General features: G+C 31.5%; 3 protein-coding genes across 5 annotated transcripts in view; 2 read left to right on the top strand and 1 right to left on the bottom strand.

The window, feature by feature from the left end:
* The first annotated feature begins 851 nt into the window (after nt 1-851).
* Nucleotides 852-11,011, top strand: LOC100164778 (centrosomal protein of 104 kDa). Of its 2 annotated transcripts, none has more exons than XM_001942776.5 (17): nt 852-1,336; nt 2,117-2,187; nt 3,165-3,329; nt 3,596-3,822; nt 3,890-4,058; nt 4,123-4,334; nt 4,902-5,146; nt 5,229-5,357; nt 5,459-5,585; nt 5,730-5,962; nt 6,152-6,289; nt 6,575-6,706; nt 6,788-7,001; nt 7,551-7,747; nt 8,488-8,630; nt 8,739-8,840; nt 10,499-11,011. In XM_001942776.5, the coding sequence occupies exons 2-17, from the start codon at nt 2,145-2,147 to the stop codon at nt 10,633-10,635; spliced, it is 2,613 nt and encodes an 870-aa protein (XP_001942811.1). In that variant the 5' UTR covers nt 852-1,336; nt 2,117-2,144; the 3' UTR covers nt 10,636-11,011. The 2 variants fall into 2 exon arrangements, with proteins under 2 accessions (XP_001942811.1, XP_003247172.1); XM_003247124.4 differs by having other exon boundaries at nt 852-1,419.
* A 2,762-nt stretch (nt 11,012-13,773) lies between these two features.
* On the bottom strand, nt 13,774-15,944 carry LOC100168864 (peptidyl-prolyl cis-trans isomerase FKBP1A-like). 2 transcript variants are annotated; one of them, XM_008188726.1, is made up of 4 exons: nt 15,730-15,944; nt 15,467-15,514; nt 14,427-14,539; nt 13,774-14,265 (listed from the first exon to the last, which is right to left on the bottom strand). In XM_008188726.1, the coding sequence occupies exons 1-4, from the start codon at nt 15,764-15,766 to the stop codon at nt 14,137-14,139; spliced, it is 327 nt and encodes a 108-aa protein (XP_008186948.1). In that variant the 5' UTR covers nt 15,767-15,944; the 3' UTR covers nt 13,774-14,136.
* Nucleotides 15,945-16,098: 154 nt separating this feature from the next.
* Nucleotides 16,099-19,448, top strand: part of LOC100159619 (phosphatidylethanolamine-binding protein-like) — a 10,308-nt gene continuing 6,958 nt past the window's right edge. Inside the window, 1 exon segment of the mRNA NM_001167950.2 lies at nt 16,099-16,230. The gene's annotated coding sequence lies outside the window, so the exon portion shown is untranslated.

Genomic DNA, 19,448 nt, shown 5'->3' with positions numbered 1-19,448 from the left:
ATGGTATTCAGATTTTCAGAAAGATCGCAGCTGCGACTGTCAATCTCTGACAGCCCGGCCCACGCACATGGGCACACTGGTGCACGAATAATATTATTATTATTATATATGATGTACAGCTTGTCCCAAATGTATCGCAAGTCCCGCAAGGCCGCATCACCACAATTATCTCCGTGACAAACCAATCAATGCAAAATCTAAATGTGGTTTTTGCAACTGCAGTACCACACTAACTCATCCTAATCCAAGGGTCCGGAACCTGCGACTCTACAGTTCCAAAAATGTATTATTTTATTACGTGCCTATATAAAAAAATGTTGAATATGTTTTGTGCTAAAAATAATTGTATATTTTTATATGAATAAATATTATTTTGTGTTTAAAATAATTATTCTAAGTCAAAAATCAAATATATATATAAGCAAATACTATATAACATATTGAAACGAAAATTTTTAGTGGCTCTTTAAAAACTGAGAAATTTTGGCAGTTCCGTCTCAAAATGTTGCCGACCCCGGTGTGACTCAATCTAGGTGTGACATGCCGTTAAATCAGAATTTTCTGAATATAGATATTGAAATTTGCTGTTGAAAACCACATTTGAATGTATCGATGCGCGTCGCGGTCTCACAGACTGGACACGCTCGTTGCTCAGGAGTCAGGGTGATATGGTGACTTTCGATACACTCTGTATACGTCGCGTTTGGCGGTACCCGGCCGCAGATCTCTGGAAAGCGGCGCGCGCGTGCTGGTCGGCGCGGTTATTATATTGATTGTGCGCGGCTTTCGAATCGTCTATAGGTGTATACGCGCGGTCGGTCGGTGCGGTGTGCGCTTGCGCACGAGCGTTCCGTCCGGAGCGCGCGCGATCGAAACGCGGAAAGACAAAAGTCGCGTTTACGTATCGTATACGATATTGTTATATTACTCTATGAGGTGACGGAGACGCGCGCCACACAAAATATCACGATACGGCGGCGTCCGATCCCCGCCCACCGTTAAAGTTCGAAAACTTTATATTGTTATAAGGTCGCGTGCAGACGTCCGCCGACGACGGCGACGACCACCACGGCTGCAGCGGATGTCGATCGATTGATTTTTTTATCCCTAATCGTCAGCAATCGGCATAGTAATAATATGTGTGTGTGTATGCGTCGTATGCGGTATAGTGGGTGAGAAAGAGAGAAGAAAAAAAACGATAAATTAAAAGGAAACGAAATAAAAAAAAAACTCCGTCGACGTAATGTTTAATAGTTCCGAACGGTCGGAACGGTTCAAATACGTTAGAAGAAAATTCGGCACTGACAACGACAGCGAATATCGCTCATTCGTTCAGGTAAAACGAAACGTCTATTAGTAATGAATTACTATCGGATACCTGTACACGTCTTGTACTAGTTACACAGTACATTTATCACTGTGAGTTTTACTATTTTTTAAACACATAACGTATTATTTTATAATTTTGTAATCTTAAGAGAAGTATTTATTTTCTTGTATTTAATTGAATAAATATAATAAATAACCAACCACTACATATAATCATCAATAACATAATAATAAAAAAAAAAAAACATTGACTCAGAAAATATATTCACTATAAAGTAAAAAATGTATATTGATAATAGTAGCTAAACTAAATTTTCAAACTAGAATATTGGATTTAATATTTTTTCAAAGTATACCAACAGTCAATTTTAAAAAGTATTCATTACAAAATGATTTTATTTAATTATCCTACACGACTACAACCCTTAGACGATTTACTTACGAATATTTTGATTTGTGGGTATACAGCTATTAATAAGTTCCTACTAGTCTACCGCAGTAGGGTAAATTAAATACAATTTATTAAAACAATTTTATGAAAAAAAACTGTTGAGATTAAAAGTACCTACCTAGGTAACAAAATTATCTTGTAAAGAGTTTTCTCTTCTAATAAATATATAAGATTAATTAAATATTTGTTGACTGTTGAGTACTTGTTAAATACTTGTACAACATTGCAACCAATTATTTTAAGTAACATTATAAATCAAGTAAATTTAATATTAAGTTAAAGGAAATTTGGATTATTTTATCTTTATGCTTTTTAACGGTGAACCATATTTTTCAGTTTAACCACGTTCAATCCGACGTAAACAATGGCAGCCGGAAAAGTGGAATTTGTTGTTGTTTACAAGACAAGTAAGTTATGTTGCCTAACTAATATTATAGAAGTTATTAATCTACTTTTGCATTTTGACACGGTAATCGATGATTATAAAATACCTATATTATGTTGACGAATTTAAAAGTGTAATGTTCTAATGCTGTGTTAGTGTTACTATTACAACTTAGGAACGTGGCTTACATACACTTAGACTTAGGTCTTAGGTACCTACTATTGTTAATGTATAATGTATGTATGTAGTTTAGATTAACATTAACCAATAGTATTGTCAGTGGTCGAAATGACTCAAGATGAGTGGAGGGATGCTTTACAATTCAGATTTCCTGATATCATCTTAACATTCTTTCATTCTTCATTTAACAAAAAAGTAGAAGGATGCCATCCCTCCGTATCCCCCTCCATTTCTAGCACTGAGTATTGCTATACTGCTATGGAAAAACACTATACCTAGTATAAGTTCTAGTTATATTTTAATACAATAATATAGTATATAATATTTCCAATTTTGTAATTAGTATGGATCTACACAAGATATAACAATAGACAATAATTATTTTATTTTATGAACAAATTAATATCGTCGGAGAAACGCTCTTATCAGAAACTATAATAACTGCGTTTAAATGTACTTAGGCATTAAGTTTACACGAATCAACAATGACATTAAATGTTTAACGTATTAAAACATATTATCTATATCTGTCCACTATTAAATATTATGTTATGTAGGTGCATTACAATATTACATTGAATGGTGTGCCTATTATCTATACGATTACGATATAGGTACCTTATTCAAATAAGTAGGTAGTTTAAGGTTGAAATATACTATTAATTGATAGGTGGCATCTATATAATTTAATACAATTTACAATGATATATGTATAATAACTAAAGAGAAAATATTCAATACTAAACGAATGTCTAATAGCGGCTACCAGACTCCTTTAGTCATTTATAATAGTTATTAATATTTAAAATGTACAATTAGGTGAAGATGTAATTTACCAAAGCTCTGAACTCAACAACCATGGTCCGACCGTTAAGGGGTGGAGGTCTTCCAAAAATTGCGAATATCCACAGCAATTAATACTTAAACTTTACGAAACCACCGTGATCCAGCAAATCCAGATACTTTCACATCAGTATTTAATTCGTAAGTATAAAATGAATATGTAATTAATTTTATATTAATAAGGTAATAATCACAAATAAACCAAACCGTTTTGAAAATATGGCATTAACAGCTCAACACCGAGATTGAATTTAATATTTAATATTTACTAATGATTTATTCAAACAATTATTGAAATGTTATAAGTAAGATTTAGATATATACTATCTATATACTAATATTTTATACAGGCATGTTATGTATATAATATATATATATAAATTATTTATTATTCGTATTGTTTAAAGCCAATAAAATTGAAATATGGATCGGACCAGAAGAATACGTGGAAACAGATAACTTATCAACTCAAAATTACGAATACTTAGGTTACATTACACTTAATGATAATGATGGCGGTTCAGTGAAGAGCAGAGAACTTAAAACTATTACACTACCGTTGGCTAGTGCGACTAGTTATGTCAAGTTGGTTTTGTACGAAAACCATAAAAATTCCTTAAATCGTTTTAATCAAGTTTGTCTTTTGTACTAATATTTAATTTTAAATATATTATATTATACATATATTTTTTTTAATGTAGGTGAGCTTGATAGGTATACAAGTGACTGGTGAAAAACAACATACAGATCAAGGAAGTATCACCCATCACAGTTCAATATGTGATGACTTGGCTTTCGAGATGTACGTGGACAAACACATTGCACAAATCATTCGATTGCTAGAAAACAGAAAAATTATAGCAGTTCGAGGTAAATTTTATTTTTAAAACGTATGTTATGTATTAAAATAATTAAAACCTGGCCTTTTGCACAGATGAACGATTTGAGTATGCGAGAAAATTAAAAGGAGCGATGACGGAGTTAAGATCTGCTGGAGAAAAGCTAGGAAAATTAGAACTGTCAAAAACCCAGGCCATACAAAATGAAGACTACGGTAAAGCAAAAAAGAAAAAAACACAAATGGAAGAGTATCGTGCACAGGTGATGATTGAAAATCGGGTAGATGACCTTTTGGAAAAAAATGGGGTGAGTCGAGTAGGGTGCTATACAATTATTGCCACTAATATGAAATTACACTCACATAATATATACTAACCGACTAAAATAAAATGACTATACTACCCTATTAAAATATATTAATTTAACATATAATATCGTATAACACTATAGGAATAAAAACCTTATTTATAAATTATAATCAATATTAATAGATTAGAAAATCATTAATCAAACATAAACGTATATTATATTATTATTATATGATTCTTAATAATACAATACTATATATAGTATAGGTATATAGTATAATATACCTATATCATTATATACTAATCGATATAGGTATACCTATACTTTCAATTGAAACAATGAAATGTCAAACGTCGGCCGGTGCAATATTTTACCTTTTTTCTCATGTTGTAGTAGCCAAATAATACGGTGGCTAACGCATGTAGGTACAGTATAATACATAATATTATTTACTTACCTACCCTATTAAATTCAATTATTGTTGAATTATAAGAGCAAACTGAAATTATTATATTTTGAATAAAAAATGATATAACACAGCCTTGAAATCTGCGTTTTTAATAGCCTTTAGAAATGAATGACGAGGAACCCGAAGATCTCGTCGACAAGACTCCAGGATCCGTTGACGATGCAATTAAATACGTGGCTTCAGTGTCTCCGATTGATTTACCAAAACAAGTTTCAGTCAAGCCCTGTCAACAAGAAATCCAGGTACCTGAAAAAATCGAAACCGAAGTGGCTGATGAACCAGACATTTACCATAGTCCAGTATCCCCACTTCACTATCCTGAAAATAATTCTAGGGAAAGGTGCGAGAAACAGTGAACTCAATAAATATACAGTGGAAAAAAAATAACTCGTACAAAAGTTGATGGTTTTACTTTTTTTTAGATCACCAAAGCTACAGCATACCATTGTCACGAAAGCAATATCGTTAAAAAGACCTAAACCAATCCGTCCAAAATCTAGCAAGAGCAGCTACGATGCGTATGACGAACAAGCTATCCCAGCCCAAAGATTGTACGTGTTTTATGTGTATACACGAATTACATGTATAACCACACGTTTAATTTACAAGATTAGTTAATTGTTCATATATGTACGCGATTTTTATTTTCCAGTTGTCAAACGCAAAATAATCTTGACTCTTCGACGTCGACATCGACAAGCGGTGTTGGAACGTCAAAATTAAGCGACAGAGATAAAAAACAGGCTTCGATTCCGATCGCCGTGTTTGGACTTCCGATGGTACGAATAATAATTATAATATTATACTATACAATATTATGTAAAATGTTTATAACTATTATTTAGTATAAGATATTATCTGATGTTTTGACCTAATGCGTATGTGCGTAATGTACTAATGTAAGATCAATTTGACGATTTCAGGTGAAACATTTTTTTTCGAAACAATATTCGGACAAATTTGAAGGGTTGAAACTGATGGAAACTTCGATGAAGAGTTTTATGTTCGACGGAGTAGACGTTCGACACTCGCCGAACAAGATGACCCGTGCGGCTGTCCAGCTGTTGCATCGGACGCTCAGGGACAAAGTGTTTGCCGTTTACAATCTGTCCGCGGAAATCATAAGGTTCCTGTTTTCAGAATTCATCCCCGGGAGGTAAGTTTTCATTATCATGTACCACGGCTGAATCGTCTCTATTTAATATATTTATAGGTATACCTAAGCATAATATCGTAACAACGTTCTGCGCCTTACATATTATAACGATACCTAATATATTATAATTTATTGTAAATCGTAAAATTGTTTATTTTATAAATACGGTATGTATCTACTTATATGTAGAGTTTCAACGGGTGAAGCTTCGCGAAGTCTAGAAACACTACTTCCTGAATTGTTGGCAAAAGCAGGAGACACGACGCCGCGTATTAACACCATAGCGACGCACACCATATTGAGTGTAGCTGAAGTGCCCGACATAAGGTGAGATGATATTGATGTATTATTGTATAGGTTACAACTTATCTATTGGTAAGGCACTTAGTGCCCGTATTACAATCGTTGAACTAAAGTTAAACCACCGAATTCGGCTGGTAAAATCAGTGGGTTAGGCTTAACTGAGGTTTAAACTATGATTGTAAAACAGGCCCTTAGGCCGTCATATAAAAAGGTATTTGAGTTATTGATGCCCACTAGATTTATATACCTATTAATTACTATAACACTTGCATTATATACATATATTTATCCTTTATGTAATTATTTTAGAAAATTAAATATCATACCGACTCATTTGACGCGTTTACTTACTGGCAACATACATCCCCGACTGATACTCAGCCGCTTAGAAATGGTCGAACAACTGATCGTCAGCCAAGGCGTGTCATCCGACAAAAATAGGTTTGCGACAAGCTTATGATATGGTTAATTTTTAATATTGTACTATTCATCTCGCTAATTTGTATTCATACATTTTTTTAGCGGGATGACCTGTCGTATTTTATGCGAATTTGGTATGTCGGCTATTCATCATCCAACTGAAGCCGTACGCAAAGCTGCCGAACGGATTTTAGTACACGTTTACAAAGTTAACCCTAGGTTCGTGCGAAAACAACTGCCACCTGACGACGAGATCACCAGGCGGAACATCATGTACAGGCAGCTAATGCAAGAGTTTGAACGCATCGACCAAGAAGTAAGTACCAAATATCAAATATGTATAGGTACAATTTCTGAGATATGACAAACAGTTAAAGTAGGTACTAGGTAGTTATATATTTCAAATATTTCAATAACATAACGTCATAACGATGTATTGAAAAATGAATGAAAAACAATTCAATCACTACCGTTATTATCCCATATTTACGTTTGAAAAATATGAACAGTTGACGGTTTGATCAAAAATCATAAAAGTAAAAAAAAATTGGTCCCACCTTTGGACCGCTCACCATTTCTCAAGTACCTTTTTCTTCTTCTGATTAATCGGCAGTATAGGACTGAGGAGGCTCTGTGTGAACAATACTACTCATACAATTCTCAAGTACCTACAAAGTACGAATAATACAATTTGTATCCTGTCGAAGTTGTGTTAGTTGTTGTAGATACCTACAACCTACTGTCCTAAAAAGGGTTTTTCCGTAAAAAAGGAAATAATTAATAAATATATAACAAAACAGAATAATAAAAACACTACAATTAAATTCGTATCTATAAATTATAACATACTTATACGTTTTTTTAGAGACTAGGTGAAATAGACACAGTCGGTCAAATACAATGTAAACTGGTACGGTCGACTAGTGAGAATACGTCGTCTTATCACAATAACGAAAGTACTCATAATACTATAGTCCAGAGTAAATTAAGTTCCAGCACATCAGCTAGCGTGGCTGATGTTTACGAAAATGGACAAAACAATACCAATGCGTTGAAATTAAAGTAAGTATTACATTATTTATGCAATAATCTAAAAGAATATAAAAATATAATATTTACGACAATTATATACATAGTATATAAGGTAGATATCTCAAAATTATAATAATGTATCGATTGACGATAATAATATATTATGATGGTCAAAATATTTTCTTTTCTGTTCCTGTTTGAACATATTTTACTTATTTACTTGTAATAGCCTATGAAGCTGTAGCGCTGGACTTAGAAATAATTATATTAGTATTCTGATAAAAAAATAAAAAAAAAGTTTGTGTCCCTTATTGGCACCATTGTGGGGTACTTGTCACTACGTAATATTACCTATACAGGTAAAAGAAATATACGCCATACGGCTACCTACTACTTCACATTGATGTGAATTGGTGACTTCTATGCATGTTTGTGAGACGCTGTTCTTATAATATTTTTTCGGACAATGTATAATATTATTTTAATATATACCTAATATATTTAATGAATACCCATAAGCGCAACTAGGGTTAAAATTCTGAGGGGCTAATACAATTATTTATTTAAAATAATCCATAGGGGACTTATATCTAAATCAATAAGGGATATTTGTGGGGGGCTTAATCTTAGTGGGGGGGAGGGCTAAGCCCCCTCTAGTTGCGCCAATGTGAATACCTACTATACAGTTGCCTAGTCTGTAGTCAAGTATAATATTATAACAAATATAATATAATATAATATAATATTATATATTTTTATCTTTGTTACAGCCGTTGTACATTTTGCAAAGATGAATCCATATTCTCCGAAGAAGAATTGAATATACATTATTGGAAATATTGTCCGTTGTTGATGCGCTGCGAACACTGTTCCGAAGTTATTGAAATCATGGCACTTCGACATCACTTAATGAGTACCTACCTATTACTATTACTAATTATTACTAACTTCTAATTTTTCTAACAAAGCATTTATTTATTAGACAACTAAACTTAATGTCCTGATATTTGTCTTTTTTTAGAAGAATGCGATTTCAAAGACAAGTATACAGTATGCGATAAGTGTTTAGAGGTGATCGAGATTGAATTTCTAGAGCACCACATTTCAGGACCTACATGTACAAGTCAGTATAACGCATAAGAGTACCTACCCTATTAGAGTGTCCTATACTCCTATTGACTATTCTAATGTATATTTAAATAAGTTGGTTTTCTTAATGTCTTTTTTATAATATATAAATAACTTTATTGAATACAATATTACAAAGCAGTCTCCTCACCACGTGAGTTGCCAATTATACATAGTTTACCATTCAGTACAATGTACATACCTAGTGATTTTCACCTCTCGTGTACATAATCACATTGTAAAACATCAGTTGACCACATTCGGATTGTGAGACATCGATCTGAATGCACCAACACATTAAAATGCTCAACCTTTTGCCTTGTGAGCACAATTTCAGAAGCAACTAACCTAGCGTCATCTTGCACTGATTATCTCTCTGCCGCAAAACGCGCCGTCCATCGAAGTGCGTACATACGTGTTGGCATTTGGCAGTCCTGTAAAGTATTTAAGTAAAAGTATTTGAGTAAAAGTATTCAAATACTTTTTTAAGTATTGAATAACTTTTTTAATACTTTCAGCATGAAGTATTTTAAATACTTTTTTTTGTATTAAATACTTTTTAATATTGAATAGTTTGGTTTTTTATTTTGAACATTTTATTTTTATTCGAAATAATTGGTTGGAAAAATATTATTATCAACTACAATTGTCAATTATAGAATAATAGTTTTATTTAATATTCTGTATTTCTGTGTTAGCCGAAGCCCGAAGGTTTGTGAAAACCAGATTTCTAAGAATAGTTATTGAATAACAATATTCCCTTTAAACTATTAGATAACTATTAGATAACCTACTACCTATGTGTTTATAATTTATATTACGATAATTAGAAACCCACTTTAAAAACCAAAAGTATTTGAAAAGTATTCCAAATACTTTGAAAAAGTATTTGAGTAGTATTTGAAATACTATACAATTAAAGTATTTGAGTAGTATCTTAAATATTTAAAAAAAAATGTGTGAGTATTTACTCAAGTACTTTTTGAAAGTATTCTTTACAGGACTGCGTGTTGGTCATAGGCGCAAATAGACAAATTATTTTGGGGGACTAAAGCCCCTCCTATAATATTTTCTAAAAAATATATAGGTATGCTCAGTACTAATTACTGACTTTTGAACTGGGGGGACTTAGCAGACATGTGGGGGGACTAAGTCCCCCTAAGCCCCCACGTATTTGTGCCAATGGTGTTGGTATCGAACAGTCATTACCAAACACGTGTTTCAATTTTCGCAAGATTACTAACAGTTTTTGACGGATTTCACATTTTCACAAGAAAACTAATGACGACTCGTTGCTCGTTTTTCACGTCACACACTTCCCGACATCACGCCACTATACACCACCAACTTTCAAAATTCGCACAGCACAACATTTAACATTAACACCGATCACTATCAAACTTGGTAGGCTAGTGTCCGAGCTAATAAACTTTACAATAATATAATTTTCATGATATCAGGCTTAAAACTTGAGGAGCTAGAAACAAATTCTAATTATTTAATTGTCACACCTCGTATTACTACTAGGTATCTAAACTAATTTAGTTATGCGCTTATGCATAACAAATTTTGCATGTACGTTGAACCTTATAATATCATGTGTTACCTACGCAATATAATATAAACTAATGAATATTGAATATATCATTTTAGAAAGAAATACTGTCAACAACATTTGTCCGTTGTGTTTGGAGGAAATAGGAAGTGATCACCAAGATTGGTATAAACATCTAGTCGGACCGTCAGCATGTGAAATTCATCCACGAAAAAATTACCTTAAACGTCACTAAATTAGAGTCGAACGCATTTAAATAAATACATGCGTATTTATGAGTCGCTTTAGGGCCGACATAATAATATCATTTTTATTAAATTAATGTTCAATTACTTTATTGCCAAAACCTATAATTTAACCGTCTTCACATTCTTTGCCAATAATAATAATAATAATAATATTAATATTAATAAGTATTACTTTTAGAAAATGACTGATTATTATTCAAGCATTTAGTTTTTATTATTGAGTAAACTGCATAACTGAATGTTATAGCGAATTTATTTTTGTATTTTACAAATTTATTAAATTATCAATGTTATTAATACATTTATACAGTGTAATACTTGTTACATATTGTGCTTAATGTGTTATGCGTCGTACAATGTTTTTTCTTTATACTGTATATTTATTATGATTAAAAATAAAATTCAATAATTCACTTGTGTCTTTATTCCACAAGTTTCTCATAAGCAAAATAAAGATAAGTACCTAAACATCACTTATTTCATTAAAAACGTATTAAGATAGCTTGTTAAAATTAAAAATTAATTTTATCTAATTAGTCGAAATTACTGCCTAATTGTCTGAACTGCTGAATGTTGAGTTATTGACTTACTGTACTTGGGCTATAGACTAAGCGTGTGCAAGAATGTCCAAATGGGTCAAAATTCAATAAGGTCCATTATAATACCCCTGTTTAACTCCCTACCAAGATTTAAGTTGCTAGCTGCCACACAAATACTACTAGAATCTTATTAAGTTAATTAATGAATATTGATTATTCAGAGAACACCCTTAGATGGCTGATAAATGTCTACAAAATGTATATAAAAAAAAAATTATATAGAGTTTAATATAATATGAAAAAAAACATTGGCAGGGGCACACACGAGTGCTACGTTCATTTTTTTAACTTAATTATTTACATTTTTAACATAGGTGTTTAATATGTTAACTTCAAGAAAATTTGTTTACAGATTTATTAAAATCAAGTTAAATATTTTATTGTATACTAACCATTTATTTATAATTTTGTTGCTTTATGAAATATTAGATAGGTATCATAATTCATAGAAATGTCCAAGAATATAGGTACAGGAAATGTATAATTATTGGTTTGTGATTATTTTCTATAGACATTAGTATATTACCATACCTATGTCTATATATTATATTATTTATAGTATAATATAGTCATATAATGGGTAGTTTTATATACATCACGAGTTAATTGATACAGGGCATTAGTGTGTTATGAATTTACAAATTACGATCAAGGACCCTAGTAGTAGGTACCCATGTCCTAGCTGGTGCGCGCGAAAAACAAAAAATGTACGTAGGTATAGCTTGTTATTTTGTCCGCGTACCTATTACATTTAGTATTGATATTATAATTGTCATATTATATTATGAACATAATTTTAATAAAAACATTGAAAGTAATATTATAATTTATATAAATGTACGATCTCCCCCTCCCCTTAAACCATGAACAAATTACACCACTGTTACGCAAATAACCCTGATATTGAAATGATTTCTAAATTCCTCATATTTTGTTTATTATGTATCATTATACCTTATTATTGGTTAGATAGTAATTAATACTAAAAAACAAATATTTAAATAATGAAATTAAAACTGAAATTAAAAAAATAGTCGAGATTATTATTTTATTATCCACCTAGAAACGCCGGGTAACACAGATACTAGATAATATTAATTGTTTTAAATTGTTCGCACAACCAAATGTGTTGTTCGGCGAAATGTATAGGCAAAATAGGTACATTACTGAAGTGTTCAACATTGCTCATAACTAGTTATAGCTATAATACATTTTAGATCATTGCAAGTATACTCAGTTTGCGATAGAAAGTGGTTACACACAATCCAAAACGGGTTATACCCCGCTATAATTTCCCAAATACACACTTCTTCGATCCATTTAAATCCGCAAAATCGTAGGCAGATACCTACATACACTGAATTATCCGCCGAGAAACGTCAGGTAATACAGTTAGTGCCTATTGGATAATAATATAATATTATTAACTGTTTTAAAAGGTTCGCACAAACAAAATGTGTTGCCCGGCGACGACCAGTTTCCACTTTCCAGCTTCTACTATGTGTCAAGTCAATGTATTTTATTTTTTTAAATGCATTCTGCCACCTTGCTCCGGTGACCCTAGACGGAGAGAACATGATAATAAACACTGGTATACTGTCAACATAAATTATATACTTGTATATTTAGCTTGAAATTACTTAAAGTTAAAGGGTATAAATGTGTTACTCAATGTTACCAATCAGAATAGGTAACCGACCAAATAATCAAATTAGTGATAAGTGATAAGAAATATTTCGTGTGGCAGCTGGAAAATGATACTCTTTTACTATTCACCAAACCGGGAAAGGTTTCAATATTTAGTTAGTAATTCAATCATATTGTAACCTACTTGATTACCTATTCTATCATTTGTTAAAACAATAGTTTTTCTTCTATATATGTTAAGTAAAAAACAAAATGTAGATATAAATTATTGAAGGTTGATCTCAGAAGTCAGGACATAATAATATGAAAACACTACTTTGCTATATTTTTTTTTAGCCACTCCAACAAATTGAAAACTAGTCATTGCATTGAGTGTTATAAAATATGATATATACATAATAAAAGGCCTTCACACTTTAATAGTCTCTGGAATTTATGTTGAATTATACGTGATTATACCGAAAAACGTTTACAACCAACTTTGATTGGTTGACTAATGTTAAAACAATTAATAATTTTTTCATAAAAACAACTTAAGATATAATATTTCATCTAAAAATTTTTTTTTGGAAAAAATCATAATCTAAATTATGTACGTTTTAATGGTTCTGTGCAACAAGTAACAACCCATGATTAAATAAACAGGCATGATCACTAAAAAACCAGTTTTCCCTATCACTGCGCATTTTCCCCAGACATGGCAAAAACAGTATAATTCCTATATAATTGTAATGTGAAGAATATTTTTTCTATGATATTAGTGTTCCTTCCAAGTCGTATTTAGTCGTGTAACAATCTATAATATTATAATACTTGAGTACTTGACGTCCAAGTTTTTGACAATCACTGACAAAGAATATTTAAAAAATATATATAATATGACATATAGACATTTTGTTTATTGATCGTTGTTTCCTATTATAATTCTGTTTGATTAAAAAGAAAAAAAAGATACATATTCATCGGATTGTAATAATATTCTAATAGATAAATTATTCATATTGATAATTAGAAACCACTTACAGATCATTTTGGCAATTAAGTAACTGTAGTAAATCTGTTAAGATAATATTATAATATTATAATATTATAATATAAGTTAATATTTTCTAAACACTAATACACGATAGTCTTTAGCAATGAAGTTGTTTGATGGGAAAAACATATTGGTCAGTCTTGAAGGTGCATTTTTTTATTTAAGTATATTATAAGAAATAATAATAGCATGAGTTGTGTACATTTTTATTCGCATTTGATGAGTTCAACATCAAAAATCAAAGTAGCATTTGGCGGAATGACACCAGGATGTCCCAGAGCTCCATAGGCATAATCTGGAGTACATGTCAGCTTGGCACGAGAACCAATACTCATCTAGAAAAATAAAATAATTAAAGAAGAGAAATTACTTATTAATTAGAATAATTAATAGTACGGTAATAAGAGGTTAGTTATTTTTAGTTTTTAAATGTTTGAAATTTTTTCTACATGAACATTTATTTTAATATGAAATTATTAATTTAATGTTTTCTCACCTGGGCAACTCCTTCATCCCAACCTTTGATAACTTCTCCCTTTCCAATCTTGAACTTGAAAGGCTTATTACGGTCGCGTGACGAGTCAAATTTCTTGCCATCAGTCAATGTACCTAATATAGATAATTTTGGTTACAGATTAAGATGCAACTAAAAGGTACCTAATTATGTAAATATTTTTGAATCTATGATGGTTTGAAGAGTTAACAACTACTGTTCTAGTGTGGTGGACCCACTAGTCATTTGGAGAACAATAACAGAGAAGTGCTTAGTTTGTTAGTTTTTCATAACACAGTGCAACATTTTATAGAGCGGTATGTAAAACATTTTTTTATCAACTTCCAGGGATAAAAACAACAAAGGAAACTTGTGGCACTTAACTATAATTACCACAGATTAACAGCTAATGTTTAAGAGGATGTAACACTGGCATTTGTTGTCCCTGTCTTACAAGTGTAAGACTGTCTAACATTAACATATCAAATTTACACTCGGCAAATGGCAATAGTTTAAAAATTATAGTGAATCGACCTATTATAAAACTTTATGGTAAGAACATTATTTATATTATATACACAAAACTTGCTAATAAATCAAACTATAATAAAAAACTCACATACAAATGCATATAATATTCTGGCCATCAAGTTTCAGAATAGGTTCACTCTAATTTTTAAGCTAACGAAGCTATACGTGATCTGCTGAGCATACATTTGCGTAATGTTACGCATTTGTAAGATAGAGACAAGAAATACTTGTGTTACGTACTCTTAAGCAGAACTACAGCGAAAACAGGGGCAGTTGTACACATTTTGTAGGGAAAATTTGAGCGGCAATGCCACTGGCATAGGTACATGGTTACCATAAGAACCTATATTATTTTATGGTACTTTGATAGTTTGATATTCATAATATCGGGGCCCCCCAATTTTTTAAAGAGTTGGGGCCCTGGTGCAATGCACCGCTTGCACCGGCGGTTTATCCGGCACTGAATGCCAGACACCGGATATGTTATTTACACTATTACGATGGCACGTTACCTGTATAGTGCACGGTGACGGTCTGGCCTCGTTTCGGGAAAGTGGCACCTGTGAAACAAACACAAAACGAACGGATCAGTAACAGAGCTGTGCGATTGTCAGACATGGGCGACACGCAGTCGCCACTCGTCCGCCTCGTACAATAACAGTTTACTCAAACGAGTGAACCGTGACGACGTCGTTGTGCCTTAGACACCGTGGACGCAAAATTTGAAATACGTGAGAAACGGACGCCGTCACAGGAATGAGTTGATTTGACTTACCGTCTCCTTCGGCCAGGAATGTGACGTCGACGCCCATCGTTGGTTAGGATTAGTGTTGGCGGACGGCGGTTTTCAAATAAAGCAAAAAATTAAAAAATATACGGCGCACACGCGTTATCCGCGACGACAACGAAGAAGTGTTCGGATGGAGGAGTGGAGAGGTGGTACCAAACTACCAAAGCCATTGGCCAAGACGTGCCCAAGTATTATACCGATTACCAAGTATTTGGTAGTATTGGAAAGATCACGAATTCGATGTAAATTACAGTGTCGCCATAGCGTCTGAACGGAATGGAATTGTACGCACTGTTGGTTAAAATGTATCCATGATCCACGATCCACCCATAGATATATACATGATATAAATTGTTTATTTTGTCATGGATCCACCGACCATCGTTTCATAGGTTAGGATTGTGGCAATAGAATAGAGAAATGACAGTATTCTGGCGGATGAATATATTTAAATGTATATTATAAACACAGGTGACAGATACTTAGGTAAATATAGGTTTAATATATATATCTGTGGCTATAAATTATTTTAATGTTATGTTTTATGTTATATAATAATTATATTAATTATAATGATGGAGGGTAATTTTAAATTTATGATATAGCTGGTATCTTAGACTTTGCATGAGCAAACCTCATGTAAGTACTAAGATATAGGTATCTTGGTTAGGACCTTATTATTTATTACTAGGGGTACCGAAACATTAGCGGTACCTACCCTCAGTCTGAATTTTTTTTTTTTTGCAAAGGATAAATAAATAAATTTATATTTCATGAACGGGCATAATGCTATTTTGATAAAAAAAATACAATCATAAAAACTATTAGCAAATAAATAATCATATATAAATAAAAAATAATCAATAATTAATAATTATCAAATATTATGAATAACAAATAGTTGTTAACAAAAAAAATAACACATGAACTAAGAAGTATAAAAAGAACGTACAATTTACAAAATACCTACTATTCTTAAATCGATCTAGAGAATTTAAGAGAAATATAAAAAAAATCAACGCACGTATTCATACACTAGGTACACACAATTTGTTAAAGAAATTAATACTCTAGGGAAAAAGTTTCAGCTGCTGAAGTAGATTTAGGTGGGTACCTACAAGAAACAATAATTAAGATCTCGTTAAATGAACTGGAGTATGAAATCCCACTTTAAATAATAATTCAGGACAATCGATATTATAATTATTAATTATTAATGTTTAATGAGGTCGTAAATAAATATTACCTATGTCAGTAACTTTTTATATATTTTAATTTACTCGTTTACAAATCACAGCCTTTTATATTTGAATATTATGTACTAAGATAATTTACGGAAATTATAACGGAATAAAAATCAAATATTTTTCTGCAGTTAATCATTATAATATTTTATATAATCTAGATGGCTATAGGTACATTGTACATATATACGACTATACCTACCAATTTTATATTAATTATATAAATTATAATGCCCGCTTAATGGCTTAGTGAATATTATACCTAGTTAAAGTTCAAACATGCAACAGCCAACGGTTATCTATCAATCTATATCCAGATAACCGTGATTCGAACAAAGTTATTTTATATTTTACTAGACATATTGTAATAATCACAATAAAAAAAAATCAAAACGAATTTACTTAATTAAAAGTTAAGCACTAATCAACAACACAATATATTTATATTATTATATTATTATTATATAAATATATTGTGTTGTTGATTAGTGCTTAACTATTAATTAAGTAAATTCGTTTTTATTTTTGATAGTTACCTATATTTTTAATTGTAGCAGCTATAATTTATACATAGGTACCTAATAATAATACCTACATACCTATACCTATAAAGATCATACTATATGTATTATAACCATATTATAAGTATTAGTTATAACTAAATATTTTAGGTATAAATGTATAATATTATGTAGGTATAAATATATAATATTAGGCATATGGCATATCCATAGGCGCAATTTGGGTTAAATTTATGGGGGTGCAAGTATTATGTCGACTAAAGTGCTTTGCCCTACTCGCCCCCCCTCCATTATCTATATTATTATTCCAAATGATATCTACCGTGGTGATAATACAGAACAAAATATATAATATGTCTGTATGTCACACGCATCTTTGATATGTTTACGTATATTAATCATAGAACAATAATTGATATTTTGTATAGGCAGGTATTTATATAGCCTTGCAAACTACCAGCTAATATCACCCATGGACATGTCATAATATTGTATACTTAAGCCCTAATAATTTAATAATAAGTATAGCAATAAATATAAGTATTATTATTCATGGACCTACATTATGTATTCTTTGTTTAATTGTTTATATATGATTTAGAGTTGGGATTTTAAGAGGACGTCGCACCCGCATGTGTTGTCTCCGTCTTACACACGTACGTTATAGCAAATGTTCGTTCAGAAGATTCAATTGTGTGCTGTTAGTTTTTATATTAGAGTGAATTGACCTATTATCAAATTTAAAGTGTACATTTTAAAATGATCATAACTCACTTAAAAATAATAAAATTAATAAAAGCCTACGTGGGGCCCTAGATAATAATCTTACCTTTAAATTTGATAATAGGTCACTCTAATATAAAAACTAACAGCACACAATTGAATCTTCTGAACGAACATTTGCTATAACGTACGTGTGTAAGACGGAGACAACACATGCGGGTATAACGTCCTCTTAATTATAAATATGATTTATTATATAATATTGACAATGTCAACGTGATTTATGATGTCATAAATAATAGAATTAAAACAAAAATTTCTGATAACACTAATTAGTCAATAGAACTTGATGATGAATCACTTGAATGTTGATTATAGTATATCTGTATATGTTAGTCATGTCTCGGAGACTCGAAAACAAATATTGAACAAAAGTTGTCGCAGATTTAAAATTATTTGGGAAAATATCTAAGTCAAGTTATTTTAAATATAGGTATTATGTATACCAAATACTTATTTCCTGGTTAGTTATGACTTATATATATGCACTATGAAAGCTATTGTATATGATATATAATATTATAATTTTGAATATACTGCGTAGTGCGTAGTGCGTAAAATATAATATTATATGATGTCAGATTAGGATAAAGTAGTAGACAACAGACGTACAGCATTTAATAATCACTACCGTGGCTCTGTCCGCCGACAACGCGTTTAAATAATATAGAGATTATATTATACCTATTTTGTGTGGTACAAATCAAAATATAAATATATAATATATAATATTGGTACAATATACCAATTACCAATCGATATGGTTTATTAACGATGTATTAAATATACCATGACAAAATAGATCTATTTTGTCATGAAATATACTACGCACTACGATGTCAGATTAGAATAATATTGGAGTAGACCACAGACAACAGTACAGAGCACGACGTGTGAAAGATAAGTGAAACTTCGGTTCACGTCTTCACCGGTTACGACTGTACGCCGAGCACAGCTACTCTGCGCTGTCAGTGACGAGTGACGACGACGTGCAACGTTCGTACACGTGTGTATGTACGAAAAGTGGTGAGGGAAGATATGGGATAGTCGGCGATGGGTTTATTACGACTGAAGTATTATATTTTCCGTACTTTTATCATAAAAATGACAACGCCAACGTCGCGGCTAATGACGCGATATTATATACGCGATATTA

Source organism: Acyrthosiphon pisum, chromosome A1 (genome assembly GCF_005508785.2).
Source record: "Acyrthosiphon pisum isolate AL4f chromosome A1, pea_aphid_22Mar2018_4r6ur, whole genome shotgun sequence".
In the NCBI taxonomy this organism is placed as follows: domain Eukaryota; kingdom Metazoa; phylum Arthropoda; class Insecta; order Hemiptera; family Aphididae; genus Acyrthosiphon; species Acyrthosiphon pisum.
Note: the sequence above shows the minus strand (reverse complement) of the source record. Positions and strands in the feature narration are given on the sequence as shown.